This window comes from Toxoplasma gondii, chromosome VIII, assembly GCF_000006565.2.
Source record: "Toxoplasma gondii ME49 chromosome VIII, whole genome shotgun sequence".
Taxonomy (NCBI): domain Eukaryota; phylum Apicomplexa; class Conoidasida; order Eucoccidiorida; family Sarcocystidae; genus Toxoplasma; species Toxoplasma gondii.
Window position 1 is genome coordinate 1297320 of NC_031476.1, and position 17870 is coordinate 1315189.

Sequence of the window (17870 nt, forward strand, 5' to 3'; positions counted from 1 at the left end):
GTCAGAGTGAAACGTAGGCAAGATTCCCACATTTCAACATTTACATCCCTTCCTAGATCAGAATTGCTGGCACCCTTCTGTTCCCTACGAGCGGGCACACTTACAGAGCAGAACTGGCCAGCTTGTATGCAAATACTGGTACTCCTAGTATACGTTGTATGCCACTATTTTACACCGTTACCATCCTTACACTTGATGTGATATTTCTGCTGTCAAGTAGAGAAGCAGCGAGCATTTGCACTCGAAGTAGCAGGCATGGAGCGCATCCGGCTCGCTGTTGTTCAGCTGTAGACGGATACGGATCTAAAGTCGGAATTTAGCTACCGGGTCATCCAGGATTACCAGTGTCTCGGCTGTAGCTTGCATTGGATGGGATCTTTCATTTTTTACCTAGGATTCATCGCACACACCGCTTCTTCGATGTCTTCAGTCCCGCTTAACAGCTAGGCTCCACAGTCTCTTCAACTCGATCGCGATGTACCCTGTTCGACAACCTACTTTACAGAAGGGGGGGTTGTCGTTTTGTTTGTGGTCATGATGACCTTTTCCGGGGTATAACGCGAAGCAGAGTCCGAACCATGGGGGGAATTCTGCTCGGCGTGAGGTGCCCACTGAAGCATGTTTGTGAACCGAGTTACTCACGATATTTTGGTAGCGTGCGCCCTCTCCTCTTCCAGGGTGGATGTGAAAACAGTGAATGACGTGTACGGGTGGAGTTGATTGTTTATGGGTTTTCAACTCGAAGGGGAGTGCAACACTTTAAGGCAGTCCTTGTCCGGGGGACGCTGGCAGTCTCGCTTCCGCCTCTCGTATTGAGGGATCTTCAGCACTGTTCAACCCACACTTGTGCACTCTTTAATCTTCAATGCGTACGTGTAGAGCATATATTGCTTTGCGAACTGCGATTCGTTTCTCATATTCTCGGTCTACACCAAAGTTACGCCTGCTTCACGGCGCCGAAGATTCACCGCCACGGACATTTGATTGCAAAATGGCCAACTACTATGTTTCAATTTTCATCTTTTTGGGTTAGATGTGCCGACATTACTGTTTGTCGAACGCCCGAGGATGAATTACATGTAGATTAAAGATCCGATGACTTTAGCTGGTATCTCCTATACAGGTGGTGGTCCGTCACGTCCCCCAAAACAAGTTCGATGACATAGACATGCCCATGGATAGAACGAGAGTGACTGGCTCTCAACAAGGACTCGAGGTCCACTCAGCGTTGACGAGCGCCAGGTATTTCTCAGCGTTTCACGACGCCACCCACCGCAGGGGTGTAGGAGGTGTCTTGCAAGAAGACACAGAATGTAAATGTACCGGTAAATATAAAAAGCAATACGGACTACACCCTGTTCGCCTCACTGCAAGTGACGAACTCAAAAGTCACTGCTGGAGCCCCCCAGTCGACCTCTTACCGAAGGAGTTCGCGGAAGGAAGCACGGACGCATTGGCGCACAGACAGTTACCTCATGAGACAAATGAGAGGACGGCAATCTGAAGGGAGTGGGAGTGGCTGTAGGCAAAAACTTGTCGCTTCGTTGTGGGAGGCGCACCCAGTCGTATTTCTCTCAGGACCCAATCAAGCGACATTATCCACAGTTTATTCCAAACTTGCAACAGACCGCGGGAGCAGAGGTAATCTGAGAGGTAACTCCGTTCTTGGAAATCGTCAGACTTTCGCACCCTCTGTAATGCCTGTTGAGTCCTTGCAGGAAGGTGATGCCAAGAGTTCCTCGCCCTGCATTCTGCTGTATGCAAGGGACGCCGTTGCGCGCGTATCTTTGCGACAACATGCATGCAGATATGGATCATTCCTCCACCAGTTGAAAGAACGGATGCTCCCGTATCAATGTTCTGCTGTCTACCGCGTTAGCTCGTGCAGATCGAGGAGAAGCGTCACAACATCCAGAAGACCTTGAAACTCTTGTATAAGGAACAGACACCCCTCTGAAGCGAATCGACTCCCCTTCAGACTTTTGAGCAACTTTTTTCTGTAAACTTTGTCGTAGGCATCTCGTGCTTCCTCTGGTTCCTTTCTGACTGGTCTTTTGAATTTGAATTGACGCTCCCGATCGCGTAAGATATCAGACAGTGTCTCCCAAAGACTAACTTTCCATCCACTTGGAGGCTGAAACCTGTTGGTCACCGTTGAGGACTCCTGTGCTCTGATGGGATCACTATAATAGAGACAGGGGCAGAGTGCAAGGCATTTCTGTGCCTTTGGGGACTATGGTGACCATATCAATCACGAACGTCTGCCATGTGGACTAGACTACGAAGTTTCACGTCTCTGGGCACAAGTTCGATGCCATACACGTGGTAGCCCACAAGTCTTTTTGACCAGGCTGCATATCAAGAATTTCACACCGTCGTCAGTGAGGGGTTTTGCCCAGGATTTCGACAGACTGGGACCCAGAAGCGGCATTAGTATCACCTGGAATCCTACCAGCAGTTGCTCCTGTGATCTATCTCTGAGCCTGCCGAGTTGTGGCGTAGGGAGTTTGACGCTTTACGGATGCGTTGAATCGAGCGTGTAGTCTCTGTAGGTGAGGGCAATTCCATGCGCTAGAGGTTGGTCTTCCGGTGTTCTATTTAATAACATCTGAGTACACGCCTCCTGTCTCTGCAGGAGACGCAGTACGAAACGGTCTTGTTTTTCCACGTTTGGGGTGCTAGACTCCACATTTGATACGAAAAGCTTGCCTACGTACTCCTTGGCGCAGTCAAGTTTCTTATATCTTGCACAAGGCAAACAACAGGGGTTCCTCCTGAACCGAGGATTTGACCTACGCGGAGTTGCGCTCTGTTGCCTCCCTCATCCATCGCATGGCACATGGAATTAATCGGAGTCAAGTCCTGAAAAGCTTCTAAAACGTTTCGGCTTGTGTGGCTGTCCGCCTCCAGTCGCAGGGGCGGACACAAAAACGACATACAACCGCTCCATCTTCTCCCATAAGTAGCTTTCCTGTTCCAGCCCTCCCGAAGCAACTTTTGTCTCTCAATCCGCGCACAACTTCCTACCCTGCTGTGAGGTCCGACCGTTTTACTGATACCGCCAGATCAGTCACCTATGGAGGCCGCAGCCGGGGAGTCTCCCGCGTACGAACCCGTTGGCCACGGTTTAAGTCAACCCGCGAGCGACGCCATAGAGGAGAAAACGTTCTTTCTAGACGAGAGCCTCCCGCATGTGGTGTGTGTTTGATGCTGGGTCGGGCTTTGAATCTGTTTTGTCCGGCTTTGCATGAGTCTGGGCGAACGATAAACTCTCGACTACAACTGTTTCCCGAGCGGAGAGTGTAAGAACTCGCCGGAGCGAGAGGGAGATGCACAAAAAATTCTCCTGTCCTTGTTTCTGGGACCGCCTGCAGGCTAGACCGCTCCAGAAGTGCGATTTGTTTTGGTGCACGCGATCTGAAAGCCCTAGCGACGGCGACCACCAAAACTGGTGCCATCCCTGGGCGCATGACGCACATCGCATCCATTGTTGTTGAGCACTGCACGGAAAGACCGCTGCATGGTTTCCTGGGGATGCTGTGTTCCTATCGTGACCGTCACCATTCAATTTTCTGCGGAGGCAAGACTTTGGGATGCACAGCGGGACAAAATCCACACTGTAACCTGACAGTGGCCAAGGCTGATCGATCCACAGAAGCTAGTCGATAACAAAAAGAGACATCGCCGCGTTCCGGTTTTTTCAGATGACATCAGATCCGAGGTTGAACGCGCTACGGCTGTTTACACGTTAGCCTTTCGGACCCTGCGACGAACAACGTGTCATCGCTGAAAAGGCTCCGCTAACTGGCAAGCGAATACAGTACAAGACATGGTACCGATCCAGCCTGTGAGGCGTTTGCATGGCCTGGCACGGTGTCGGTCAGTGACGAAGAACGTACGCGACTCTCTAATCATTGTCTGCCCTGTTACCTCGCCCAAAATATGCAACTGGCTGCTTCTGCGGCATCGGCGAACAGGATGTCCTCGTGCAAATTGGTGTCAAACGGGCGGAGTGAAACTGCCAAGCTAGTTATGTGGTCTGCGTGAAACCTAGGTAGATCGGTAATCTAAAGACGGCACAGCACGCCCCCCCATCAGAAAGGCCCAACACTTCACCCTGGCCGTTTCTGATGCGTGGCTGTGGCGCGTTATATTCATGACTTCGTTCCTTGCAACCGCCTGCCAAAAACACCACCCTGACTAACGCAGACCTCCAAAAGGGTCCGACAATGCGTAGATCGGGGCGACGAATCTATTCCCCGGTGCCGTATCGAAAGCGGAAGTACCCTTTGTAACGAATAGCCGCGTCTCTTACTCCCTGCCCAAATAGTTTTAGGCGGTCGTTTCTTTGAACGAGATATGCCACGTAAAGACAACGAAACGGTGTGTGCGGGGTCGCAGCTCAATTTTGTCGGGATACCCACAACTGCAGAGAACAGTGGGTTTCGGCAGATTTGGAGGACGTGGATGGTGACTCGGATGAGGTGTTCAGCCATGACGAACGAGACCAATTCACACAAGTCTGAAACCCGCGGATTTTCGGCAGACAAGAACAATCGCGCGGACCCAGGGAAGGGCACTCCGCGACCACAGTGCCCACTTTCGAGCCAGGGATTTAAAAATCTTCGGAACCTCTGGGTTGCTGTCTTAGAACTGACGTAAGAAACTACAGTTTGGGCAATCAGCAGATCCAGACCGGTCTCTTTGTGGAAGCGAAAGCGATTCGCTCGCCGGTAGTTGCAGCGTATGTGTCCTTATCTCTTCCTGTTGTGGCGACGACCGAGGCAACACAGTGGTGCAGCATATTAATGTCTTCGAGAAATACTCTTTGTGATGAAAAGACGAGCCTCGACTCCAGTGGTACACGACTCCTGCGATATGTCACTTTCTATGCTCGAGTTTGCCGGCTGCTGAGGTGCGGAACGCACCCAGGAACTAACTCCCCATTACACATGCCCCGAGAGGCCCCAGTCACTACTTTCGAGATGTTGCTTAGGCCGAGCTGGCGAAGCAGCGCTGGTGCCTAAGCTGTATTTCTATCGAACATTGGCTTTTCATTTTCTCTACGCTGTTTCACGTGGATTGCGGCACCGCGTAGCGCCGCAGTTCCCCGATCTTCTCGACCTTCTCATGATGACCATGCGCGGGCAAAAAGCTAACGTGACCAGCACCGCCCCGACCAGAGACCGCCGGGGCCCGACCTTCTGCGAACCGTCACCACTATCCATGTCGCCTTCTTTGCGCGGTGGTCGCTTCATTTTGAATGCATGTGCTTTTCAGACTTCTTCGCCTTCTGATGGACCTGAAATGGTTAGAAAGACGGCAACAACGAATCCCAATGAGGTGTGATTTGCTGCCTCGACCGGGCAACCGCGCGGCAGCCACTGAGGAAGGCCTGAAGAGGCCGAGCAACTACTTTCTGTTGCGAATGTTTTAACATGCGGCTGCCAACACGACACGCGAAACAAAATGGGTCTGGTCCACCAGTTTCTCGCCTCCTATTCGGCTGGCGTTGCTTGTTAATGTCGTCAAAAGCCTGCTTCGTCGCCCTCGCGGTCGTGTGTGCGCTCAGTGCCGTTGCTGAAGAGGCGCCCCCTCGCCGAATTGTTCCTCCGACGGAGACGACGGAGAACACTCAACTTGAATCAGATCGTTTGCCTTCGACTTGGAAAGGTTTTCGCGGGCAGCCCGACTTTTCTCTGCCACCCTCAGCCACTGAGACCCTTCGAACCTCCAGCAGGTTTCGGCACCGACACCGTGCCGTTCGTGACACCGATGGAAATTCTCCTGACGGGGTCCCCCGCGATGAAGCTGACAAAGATCAATTTTCCATGTTTGTGGAGGCCAGCGATGCCACTCAGAACTCCCGCAAGAAGAGTCTGAGTGGCAGGCGATCTCGCGACGGGACTCCGCGCGCACTGCACTCGCCGTGGTTCCCCGTGAATCGCCCAGAGTTGAATCGGCAGACAGTGCCTCAAAACGACGAAGCCGTGCGGCACACAGCGTCCCAGCGACAGACCCTCCTCTGGTCGGCGGCGGAGGCAGGCCTCCAGAAAAGGTCTGCAAGCGTGACCGACAAGATCCCGCCGCTTGCGATGAATCTTCTCCAGCCGGCAGAGGCACTTGGGGTCGAGCAGTCCCAAGTGGGGAGTCGTCCTGGTGTGGCTGAAGCAGCTGCACCAAAGGGTGAGACGGGAGAAGCGAGTTTCTTCCCTCCGTCGGATACAACAGAAGCGGCTATGGAATCGCAGAACCATGGTGCCGGTGCAGCGCGCTGGGTCTCAGAACCGAACTTTTCGCCACGGGCGTCTCGACGAAGCAGCCTCTGGTCGAGTAGCGACCCTCGGCAGACGGTCGGCGCCGTGCTCGTTAGTCTGGCTCTCTTTGCCGTTGTCGCGCGCGCCGTTCGAAAACGTCAGGAAGAGGCTTTGCAGGCAAAAAGCGGTGGGGCACCCAGTCAAGGCGTGCAGGGACTGAAAAGACAGTTTTTCGCCGTCCTCGCCGAGACAGCAGGAATTGTCCATAGGGTAGTGGGAAGCGGCGGAAAGGGAGCGGCGACGGCGTCGAAGAAAGGGCCTCCAGCGGGAACCGAGCAGAGAGCAGGAGACGCCGACACAGAACTTCTTGTGCATATGCTACAGAACCCAAAGCAACTGCTCATTCTCGTGTTCGTTTTTCTGTCGTCCATGCTATTTCCGTTCGAAACTCGCTTTGCTGTTGTCATGGGCGCCGCCAGCAGAGGTCTCAAGTACCGCCTCAACCGCGTGACGGGGGATGCTGTGTCCGACCTAACCAAGTCGGCGTTGCTGTTCCTTTCAGGCACGGATGTGAGGCTGATTTGCGCCTCGCAACTTATCGCGATTGTGTTGAGACGCTGTTTCCTTCGAGCTGCCCTCTTTCAGCCTGACAATGTGCTGCAGCCAGACTAACGGACAAGACGCACCCACAGCGGGTGACAGAGGCGGTGGCCGTCGCAGCCGACAGTCACACCAAAAGAGGAGAAACGCCAGACATATCCACTTTCAGTCGAGCTTGTGGCTTCTCTGTTTTGATCATTTCGTGACTTTTGGCGGATGGAGGCGAAATACTGTAGGGCAGCGCGGCGGAGGTTCTCGTGGCGAGAATCGGCCCGCGCGTCTCAGTAGACACACGTTCAAGTTCGGCGCCAGAGCGCTACAAACACCGCGTTGCTCCTCCGGCAATCATGCTCCAAACACGGTATGTGAAAGCTCGATATCAACTGACCGCCCGCTGCGGGGCGGTAGAAAGCGAGCCTTTGTTTTCACAGAACATACTGAGACTCAGGGGGCCCGATGTGGGGCTGGGAAAAGTCTCGTTTTCAGAACACAATCACACACTGGACAGGTCAAGCCTCAGCAGTGCGTCATGAACAAGGGAACCGCCTGCTTCGCGCTGGAAGCCGAGTTTTCGTCGACCGTGAGCACTCCCGCGTCGGTCAACATGGCTTTACCGGCTTCTCTTTCGTGTTCTCGCCGGTGGCTTTCTTTTCCGACAAAAAACTAGTATGTTTTGTTTCCGAACTCGGCGAGGCACGTTCAGAGGCATTCTGAGGCTGGACGGTGTGTGCAGGACTGTCATTGTTCTGTTTCTCGTGGAAAAAGGGGAGAGGTAGATCGTGGAAACTGGGGAGGTAGAGCCCATGTTTCGCCGCACCCAAAACAGACTTCCCAAAATTCTTGAGACAGGTTACCCTACAATGACAACGCGATTTTCAATCGCGCTTTTACCCGAGAGCGATAAGCTCCGGTCAACGTGTTTGACTCTAGATTTTTCTTCGCGATCTTGGAGCAACTGCTTCCACAGCGGCCTATAGAGTACTCTCCACACGTACCATGCGTGAAACGCGTTCAGCCAGTTCCTGAAGACGTGTCAGGCCAACAAGAATCCGATTCGTCCGCCCTGACATGAATTTTCCTCGTAGGACTTCCTAGATTGTTGAACTGCACTATCAGTGGAACTTTGGAATGGAAGGCATGGCCTAAAAAGACCATTCGGTAATTCAGAAACAGAATGCCACGTGGATCACGAATCACCTGGCTTCGACAGAATGTGGATAGCAGTTCGTAGACGGGTTTCGAGACTGTGATGCCGTAGGCTATCTAAGCCCTACACTTTGAGGTGTCGGATGCAGAGTTCGTGGGGGTGGTGGTGTCTAGCAATTTTTCGGAACTTGGCGGTAAGGTTTTTTCAGGTTGTAGAGAGAACTGCTTCTAAGCTAACCTTCTGCACCCCGAGGAAAGCAATCAGAAAAACTGAAAGACACTGTGCAGTTCTCCGTCTCTTTCAAGACGTTTTTCTGGGACTTCTTCGTGGCACATGTAGAACTACGGTTCTTTGTTGGCTTTGAATGTCACCGTGACCAGCAACCGAGGAATCCTCGTTATCTCAGGTCGAAGAAACTGACGGAAGAGCACCTGGAATATCGAAGACGACTCTCTTTGTGAGGTGCAGATAACCGAGTTCTCTGTGACTGTGTACACCACCACCCACTACTGGACTGTTCAAGACAGCTGCGTGCGGGAAAGGCCCTGTCAAAGCTGCTCGTTTCCCCCTCTGTCGAGCGTTATTCAGCGTTCCGCTTCATGCTGTCTTTCGTGTAAGTCCAAAGTTCCTTGGTTTTTGTTTCGACTGCATTCGAGGTACACAGAGACAAGTACCGTTCCACGTTGAAATGCCACCCCACAGTGCATCCGACAGGTGACTTTGGCGCCTCCTCTCAAGAAACCGTGACACAGACAGAAGAACCTCAGCGATCCTGTAGAAACCAAGAAAACAGAGATGCTGTTTGACTGAAGGAAACGTCTGAAAGCCATCCCAGCACGAACGTACACTGACCATCCCCGCGCATCTGAGAAGTCTTTTTCTCGCACCCTGTGCTGCAGCCGTTGCACTGAAGGGGGGACTGTGCAGGAAGAGGATCACAAAAGTAGGAATTCTGGAAGACAATCGAAAGTCGAGGTTCGCGTGTGACGAAACAGAGAAACGGACAAACGTCGTGAAACCCTCGTCCTGTCCGTAATCTTGCAACGACAGTGAGGAATGGCGACACTGCGGGAACGAGAGTTGAAACGCGGACGAGAGACGGTGAGCGACATGGAAGAAACATCCCGACAGGGCTTTCGAAACGGCAAGCAGAGGACCACCGCGAGGAACTGACAGCGGAGCGACACGACAGCTTGAAACAAAGACAGAGGGCGGAACAAGAGAAAAAAGAACTGGCGACGATGCGAAACACGAGCTAAGGACTGGAAGGCGCCGGAGGAAGAATCGGAAGAGGACGGCAGCTGGAAAGAAGGTCGCCGAAGCGCAGAAGACGCTCGATTCCTCGTACCTCTTCCGGCTGCTGCGGAATGGGCACTGCATGCGTACACATCAGAACGACTGGAAAATGAGCCAAGCCTGAGCCGCGAAGAAAACCTAGATAAGGAGGAAGGAACGTCGAAGAAGAAAGAACCGCTCTTCTACCACGGAAGACTGCCACACACAACCCTGTGGATCTATCAAAGCTCGCGGAAACGCTCGCATGCAGTCAGAGATATTTCGAACTAAACGAGAACACTTACCGACATGGAAATCAAAGCTGTACAAATCCTGGATTTGTTGAAGATATCTCGACTGCATCGCCCTTCTTGAGTGATACGACTTCTCCAGAGCCAGCAGCTGCCCACATGCGAAAAACATAAATGCATGCATGTGAACATCCGCGCCTGCGGCTTGTGCATGCAAACCAGAACAAAAATACAGTCTCGAGACACAAATACATGCATACATATATATACACATATATACACATATATACACATATATATAGATATATTGATCTAACCTGTTTATATACAGATAAAGGTGCAAATACGGTTGCGAATTAGTCTCCACACAAACATGACACCATGACTCCAGATGTAACTGCCCTTCTGGAGGACCAAGACGTCTGCGAGAGAAAGCCGCCGGCGTTTTCGTGGATGCAACGCACGCAACCGACGCTTTCTCTCCTTCTCTCTCTGTGGGGATTGCGAACGAGAGACCTCCAGATGCCGCTCGTTTCTTCTTCAGACTTAGAGACAGAAGAGAGTGGACTCACGCGAATCTGCATGCGGCGAATGAGCTGCCTCAGTCGCGCGTTCTCCTCTTGTGCAGTTTCCTTTTCTCCGCGAGCAGCGGGAGGCGCCAGGAGCTCCTCCAGAGGCGCTGGCGTCTCGGCGTCCGCTGAGGCGAGCAGCGAGGCGGGAGGCCGACAGCCTTCATCTTGGACGCCTCCTGAAGAAAGCGAGTCACGAGAGAAGGAACAGAATTCGAGAGACAACGAAACGACAACCAAGACCCCAGGGAGACCAAGAGCCGACAGCGGCATCTTCCACGCAAATGACCTGCAGCGAACGACCGCGCAAGGCGACATGCGTCAATGCATCCTTGACAGAAAACGTATAAACCTCTTTAAAAAGAAGACCCAGCACCCACAGGCTTCTTCCTCTTGACATGCCCGTCGTCTCAGAGACGCACGAGTCCAAACCTTATGCAGAGACAGACCGACCCATAGACACAAAACATACAGAACTACTGTGTCTGTATCTATATATCTATCTACCGGAAGCGTTTCTCCCTGAATATGTAGAATCCTCTTGCTCCGCTTCACGCTTGGGTCCGAGTCTCGGATTGGGAACGTTTTGCGTCTTACCAACTGGAAAGAGTACTTGATTCACCACAATGTTGCTGCAGTCGATCTTCTGCTTCGCCAGTTCCTGGACGAGGCGCTCTGTCTCGTATACGCTCAGAAACTCCGGAATGCAGACGCAGACGAAAGTCGTGTGAGCCTGTGCAGACACAAGGACTTAGAGAAATGTTTGAATCGAGAGGACAGCAGGAAGAACAGCAAGGCAGAGAGGCTCAGTGGACTTCTCGAGAAGTTCGAAACTGAGAAGAGAGGAGGGCGGAGAGAAGACCAAGACACAACGAAACAGTGGAGCACATAAGGAACCGAGGGGATACAGAACTCGTCGAGCATGAACAGTGCGTTTCTCTGATCTTGCCGACAAAGATCCAAACCAGGGATCCACAGCGTCGACGCGCGCAAGAGAGAACTCTTATGAATTCTTTATAACTACTCTTATTTTTGGAGATGTCTATCCCTGACGAGCAGAGGGATCGGATTCTTGTCGGCCTGCTATCTGAGTAAAAGAAACTGGAAAGTCGCTTTTCTACGCATGTCTCTCGAGAGCGACGGATTCGGTGTGGAGCTTCGCAACTCGAGGCTTCGAGGAAAGACAGCGAAAACAACAGATGTCGGTGGCGAGAGGAGAATCTTTTTTCAGCAGAAATAACAGAACGGATTGTCGAAAAAACTCTCTTCCCCATAGTCGACACCTACCGGATCTTGAAAGGCTTCACGCACAGAGGTCGTGACGGCCTTCAGATTCTCAATCTTCGCCGCAAACTGGAAACAAAGAACACAACAAGGAGGAACAAGTGAGAGGGAGAAAAGAAAGACGCAGACCGGAACACGAGGAGAAAGAGAAGAGACAGAAGAAGAGAGAAAGACAGGAAACAGAAGTTGAAGGAGAAAGAGAAGAGACAAAAGAAGAGACAGAAGAAGAGACAGAAGAAGAAACAGAAGAAGAGAGAGACAGTGAAGAGAAAGAGAAGAAAAGAGAACCGCGGATAAGACGCACAAGAGGAACGGAGAGACGAACAGTTTGACAAGAACGCAGCAAATGGTTTACGAACGCGAGGTCGTCCGTTTTTTTTGAGAGAAGAGGCGAGACTGCGGGCGTTGGTTGGCCGCAGCTGAGGGAGTCCCAGTTGACGCTCACATCTTGTTCCTGAATTTGTTGGCCGGAGACAGCATTCAACATCTGCAGAGCAGACTGAATTTTGTCTTTGAAAGTCGACAGTTTCTTGAGACCTCTCTCGAGTAAATCCGGAAAAGCGAGCAGCCGCAACGTATGACCCGTGGGCGCTGTGTCGAACACGATCACACTGTACTTCATGCTCTGTACATTTCTGCAGAGACACCCGAGACATACAGACGAGAAAGAACTCGCTGAGGCCGTCGCGGGAGAAAGGAGAGGGGAGACGCGCGCGCGGGGAAGGAACCGTGGGCGCTTTGGAAGGAGAACTCGACACCGTTCTAGAGAGAGACTGGAAGGAAGACACACGAGAAGACGCGCGGGAGAGAAAGAACCGACAGGACCACAGTACAGAAACCTGTGCAGACCTCCTTCGCGCCTCTACGCCTCCCGGAAAGAGAGAAGCGAACGGAAAGGAAGAGAGACGAGAGGCAAACTCAGCACGAGAAGAGAAAGAAAAAGAAAGAAAGTGAAAGAAAAAGAAAACCAGAGGAGACAGACCATTCGTGGTGCCTACAGGGGCGGCCGTCACCTCGCGAGGCAAGAAGCGCGCGAACGAACGGACTGAAGAAATCTTGTAAAAACTCACAGACTCCCGTCCCCCTCCCCCCGCACATATACACACAGGAAAAGCGTCAGGCCACCGAAAGCAACGTCTGCTGCGTTTCTTACTGCATCAACTCTGCGAAGGAGAGAGCCTCGTCGATGCCAGGAACAGCCTGGAGCATCTCAGGCAGCAGCGAGGTCAAGCTGAACGAGGCCGCCTCGGCAGAAGGCAAATTGCTCATCTTAAAATCAAAAGTCTCCTGATAACGGCTGTCGATCTCCTGCATGCAGTCGTTATCAGGAAAACGAAAACACTCCGGACTCTCCACATTGCACACCAAGAAGAGATACACGGAAAACGCGTCAACTTCTGACGCAACAAAAACCACACTCGTTTCAAGGGCGTCCATACGCCCCGCATACATGTACATACATGCACATACATACATGCATATATATACATATATATATATAAATATATATATATATATATATTTAGGGTTTAGGGTATATATATATATGTATATACATAGGGCTACGGATGGAGGGACATGCTTACTGATATAAACATATATATATCCGTGTAAATGCGAAAATATGCAGACTGATTTTTTCTGTTGTGGAGGTACATGTGAACGTGACTGCATATATACGCACATGCATATGCATACGGTCGGTGCAGAGACGCCTGCTAACTCCACCTCTAGGTCGACATCTTTCGCTCTACATGAATCCGCGTACGTTTAACAATATATATGAAGATACCTGCGCGTTTGTAGACGGAGAGTGGCGTGCATCATTACGTCCGGACGACTCACCATGGCGTACAAATTGTCAAAGCCATTGACCAGAGTCGGTGTATTGGAGAATTTCTGTGTGAACGCGTCGCTGATGTTGTGCGCAGGGTCCGTTGAAATGATCAAAACCTAGAGAGAGAAAAGAGATTGCGCAGATCTGTCAGGAACTCTATGTCGCAGATGCACTCGACTGTCGCGCGCTCTTCTCTGATGCACAGCTCTCCTCTCCCCTGCCTGGTCTTTTCTCCTTTCTTCTCCCTGGCACTCTTGCAGTTCACCTCTGTGTCGCGGCTTCAGTTGTTTGTCGACACACAGACTCTTTTCGCTTCTGCCTCTCCGCTGTGTCTCTTCTTGCTCTGACGCCTCCCCGTTGTTCTCACAGATTCTCGCGTCTTGGCCAGCTGAGCGGCGACGGCACAGCTCGTTGTAGTCTTCCCGACGCCACCCTTTCCACCCACAAAAATCCACCGCAGCGAGGGAGTTTCGAAAAGCTCCTTCAAGCTACCTTCCAGTTCCAGGTCCTCCATTTTCTCTTCTCGGAACGAAGGCGATTCGCGGCGGCCTATATTCGGAGAACGCCCGAAAATACGACGCGTCTTCTCCGCGGGTAAATCCCAAATCGTCAAAGTCCCTCAGGCTTCTTCGTTTAAGCCGATGGAAGTCTCGCTGAAGTCGGGTGTCGTCAGTGTTTTTGGAAAGAAAGTCCTTTCTCGTCTTCTGATGAAACAGCGCTCCACCTTTGACGCGGCGGAAAAGCCGTCTGCCCTCCGTCGAGAGAACCGTTCTCCGTTTTTACCGTCGAAATGTCGAGCAAGTACAGAGATCCTACTACTTTCGCGGGAAGAAGAAGACGTAGAAGCGAGAAACACAAGCAAGAGATACGAAGAAGACCACAAGGAAAACAGATTCTAGGAAGGACATCCAGGAAGAGATAGGAACAGGACCTCGAACAGAGCTACTCCGAAGAATCTGGAGAAGCAGACAGAACAAGAAGAAAGGAGAAGAGGAGAAGTGAACTACAGAAAAAAGAGGTAGGACCAAGAAAAGAAATCGGAAGTCCTGGCGGATTAAGAGAGGTCACACACCTCGGATCGGCGGTGGAGGAAGTGCAGGGAGAAAAGGGAGGACGTGGAGAGACCGATGGAACGCAGAGGAAACAGAACTTTTTGCAGAGGCAGCAAACCCGCGTGCATGCAGAGAAAGCAGCGAGAACCGGCCTCAGGTGTACGAGAAAAAAAACTCAGAGAGAGAAGCTTTCTCGTCTTCCGATGAAAGTCTTGAACCTGAAGGTCACCTGGGTCTCTCGGCTCTTTTCGAGGGAAGGGAAGGAATCGACGACGAAAGAGAGGCACCTGGCGAAAAAACAAAAAGTATCCCCGAAAGAGCTGCACGAAAGCGTTTCGAGGAACAGGAAGCGCGAAAAGTCAGGGACGAAAACGGGAGGAATGTCAAGCAAAAGTTGCGCTTGCCGCTCTCTGGAGGCGTGCATGCCGCCTCAGCCGTTTGTGCCCAAACGTAGACAGATTCCGTACACAAAAACCCCTCCAGAAAGTGGCTTTTTCTTGAACCCTCAACGTTTCTTCTCAGGAGAGACTCGAAAATGCTCAGAAGAAGCAGAAAAGTCGAGAGACGCCCAGGTCGAGAGTGCATGCACCTTGGCCCTAGACGCAATCAATGTGTGCCCTCGCGCAAGGACTTCGCGCGCGGCGATTCTCAACAAGACCGAGTTTCCTCTTCGAGGGAAAGGAGGCCTTCTGCCGAGCCTTCGTACACAACACAAGGAACCCGACTCAAAGAAAGGTTTTTTTTCCGCCTTTATCTCCCAAAGCTGTCGAAGACGAAAGGGATTTTCTTGTCACCATGTACAGGGCAGAGGCCGCACACCGTGTGCGGCAGAGTCCGGTGGACAAGGCGGGTGAATGCGCAGCGCGTCTGTTCGGATTGCTTCCAGGCATTTTTTTATGTTTTTCGACTTGTCTTTTGCGTTTCTCTCGCCAAGACATCTGCGAGATCTAGCGGAAGTCCGAGAAATTCGCCGAGAAAAGGACGCCGGTTGCTGCCGCCTCTCGACTCGCCTCGCGGGTGTACCCGAGACCCGCGGAACAAATCACGGACGTTGTCTGTGTGTGTGTGTGCTTGGCGCCACCCCCCAGCGCGCGCTGTTTGTGTTTTCTCAACTGCTTCGCTGGCGTTTCTTCAATTTTTCACGGGAAAAACGCGCGCTTTCCCCTCCTTCTCTTTGTGACAGCCCGATGGATTCTCACGGAGGCGGCACCTGCGCGCTTCTGCGAGAATCTGCTTTCTGTTCCCCCGTGTCCGGGCGGTTCTCCGTTCGCTGCCACCGTTCACAAGTTGCGTTTGGCAGAAAAGCCGCGCCTTTCTGCTTTTCTCTCCATTCTCACGGAAACGGAACGTCGCAGACTCTGCTCCGACTTGCACATGGCAGTCTCTTGCGCTTTTTGACTGCTGCCGCTGCGGGTTGCTCCTCTCCCATGGCAAAACTCCGCTACTGACACGCGAGCTGGGCTGCAGTGGAGCGTCAACTCCGTCGCGAGGGGCAGGGGAGGTGAAGGGCGTTTCTTCTCCTCGATCTGTAGAACTCTTTCTGTTCTTTTCTTTCTCGAACGTGAGAACATCCGTCGCCGTCTGCCTCCAACTTCTCGGCTGCGTTTCTCTTCCCGGCGAGGAACGGACATCGACAGAATGCGAATCGAAAACCAGACATGTCTTGGTGAGCCTGGGGACAAGTTCCTCGGCATCGTTTCCTTTTTCGTCTCATCTCTGACACAACTGCACACCCTTTCAAATTCTGAGTAACCGGACGGTTGGACTTCCTTCCAGGTGCCCGCCGCATACATCACACACCCTTTTTGACTGCCGTTGTTGACGCCTTGAGATTGACCCGCCGCATCAGGTTTTGACGCCTCGTTTTTCTTCATCTGCTCCGAGGGACTTTGCCGTGGAAATCCAACCGTCCTTGTTGGCTCTCGGCAACTCTGACCTCCGCCCCCCGGAGACAAGAAGCGCCGTTCTCAGGACCCACTCGTCTCCGCAGGATCCCTCGAAAATACAGTTCCGCAGTCTCTTTCCAAGACATATGTATATATGCATATATATATGTATATATGTATATATATGTATATATTTATATGGGGTCTGCATGCAGAGAGCTCTGTCTTCATCCCTGTGGTCTATGCGCAAAATCATGTACTCATGCATGTGATGCGTATGCACACAGACACATGCATGCAAGCTGTGAAGAAGCCGAGCGGATGGATCGCTGGAGTCCTGTGCTCTGCGCGGGAAAACAGTGGATGGCCCACTGTGGGAGACGAGCCTGTGCTCCGCCTCACTCTGATCTGTGTATCTCTTTGCATATGCATGCATGCAAAAACCGCGAGGGAAACCACTTGAGTTGTGCCTAGAACCTTGACGCGCTTTTATTTGCTGCGGCCTCGCTGCACTGTATCCGAAGATTGTGTGTAAAGCCGTACTCTTGTACACATATACACTTGTTTGCATGCATGCAAGATAGAAATCGAAACAGGTGTATATTTATACATATATATATATATATGTATACATATATATGTATATATGTATATATATATATATATATATATGTATATGTATGTATATGTGTTTATATGTGAACGAATATATTCATGCCTTTTCGTCTCAGGTGCACATTGTTTTTGGCGTCTCGTCCTTTCTTGCGGATTCTTGTTGACTGCTTGTCTTTCATCTGAAGAATGAGAGCGGAAAGCTTTCGCTGTCAGTGAGCGTGACGTCTGTTCGTTTTCCATCACGGGAGGGCCATTGTTTGTCTCTTGTGCGAGTTTTCGCTTCGACGGTTCTTGTCCACGTTCCCCAGGATTCGCTTGGCTCCTGCGCGTCCGCTCTCTGTCTCTCTCTCGCCTGCTCACGCCTCCTTTCTTCACTTTGACTGGCCTCGGCGTCTGCGGCTCTTCGACTTCTTCTTTGGGCGTCTCCTCGAAACAGGGAAGCAACCGAGCGCCTCGCCGCAGCCACCCACTCTCGGGTGTACGAACGCGTTCGCAGGGCGCGCGCAAAGTCGCGGACTCCTGACGGGCACTCTGCCTCTGCCTGGACTGCTCCCGCGCGTCTTGGTTTCTGTTTTCAGTGCGTGGAGGTCGATCTGTGCATTCGCGACTCGCCTTGGAAACGGTCGCCTGTTCCGGCAGAGGAGACGCCCTTGACGACGCTGTGTCCCCCAGCTCTCCTCTCATGTATACAGATATATGTATACAGATATATGTATACAGATATGTGAATATATATATGTATATATATGTATATATATGTATATATATATATGTATGTACATGTACATTGATGTTGAGAGATAATCGCCGCATATCTGTGTGCGTCTGTGCATGCGCGGGAGCGTAGATGCGTCCTCTTAAATGCCTGGACATCGTCGACAGAACGAGAAGGACATTTGCGTGGACGTCGCTTGCTCTGTTCTTATCGCGGTCGTGAACGGGGCGTCGCGCCTTTTAGAAGCGACAAGAGACTGCGGAGATCGAAACCGAACGACTCGACTCCTTGCTAAGCTGCGCCAGAGTGGCTACGCCTGAGGACGCCCGCGCTGCTGGTCCTTCTCCTCTTTTTTTTCTCGTTTTCTTCCTCTGTTTCCCTG

The 17870-nt window shown here is 51.8% G+C and overlaps 3 protein-coding genes across 3 annotated transcripts; 2 read left to right on the forward strand and 1 right to left on the reverse strand.

Moving 5' to 3' along the window:
- Positions 1-4359: 4359 nt before the first annotated feature.
- TGME49_231175 (hypothetical protein) lies at positions 4360-5437 on the forward strand (the record flags this gene model as incomplete). The annotated part of the gene is made up of 2 exons (XM_018780290.1): positions 4360-4658; positions 5281-5437. The coding sequence occupies 2 exons, from the start codon at positions 4360-4362 to the stop codon at positions 5435-5437; spliced, it is 456 nt and encodes a 151-aa protein (XP_018636852.1).
- Position 5438: 1 nt separating this feature from the next.
- Positions 5439-7481, forward strand: TGME49_231180 (hypothetical protein; the record flags this gene model as incomplete). The annotated part of the gene is made up of 1 exon (XM_002367978.2): positions 5439-7481. One exon carries the CDS (start codon positions 5439-5441, stop codon positions 6927-6929), a length of 1491 nt encoding a protein of 496 aa, XP_002368019.1. The 3' UTR covers positions 6930-7481.
- Positions 7482-8223: 742 nt separating this feature from the next.
- Positions 8224-14787, reverse strand: TGME49_231190 (arsenite-activated ATPase family protein). The gene is made up of 9 exons (XM_018780291.1): positions 13588-14787; positions 13229-13336; positions 12537-12691; positions 11829-12018; positions 11387-11452; positions 10697-10832; positions 10103-10278; positions 9585-9681; positions 8224-9378 (listed from the first exon to the last, which is right to left on the reverse strand). Exons 1-9 carry the CDS (start codon positions 13732-13734, stop codon positions 9260-9262), a joined length of 1194 nt encoding a protein of 397 aa, XP_018636851.1. The 5' UTR covers positions 13735-14787; the 3' UTR covers positions 8224-9259.
- Positions 14788-17870: the final 3083 nt, after the last annotated feature.

Coding starts and splice junctions, on each gene's coding strand:
- TGME49_231190 (XM_018780291.1), bottom strand. CDS start 13,734: ATGGAGGACCTGGAACTGGAAGGTAGCTTGAAGGAGCTTTTCGAAACT. Junction 12,019..12,536: donor TCCTTCGCAGAGTTGATGCA/GTAAGAAACGCA, acceptor GTGTCTCTGCAG/AAATGTACAGAGCATGAAGT. Junction 10,279..10,696: donor TCAAGTACTCTTTCCAGTTG/GTAAGACGCAAA, acceptor CGCTTTCTTCAG/GAGGCGTCCAAGATGAAGGC.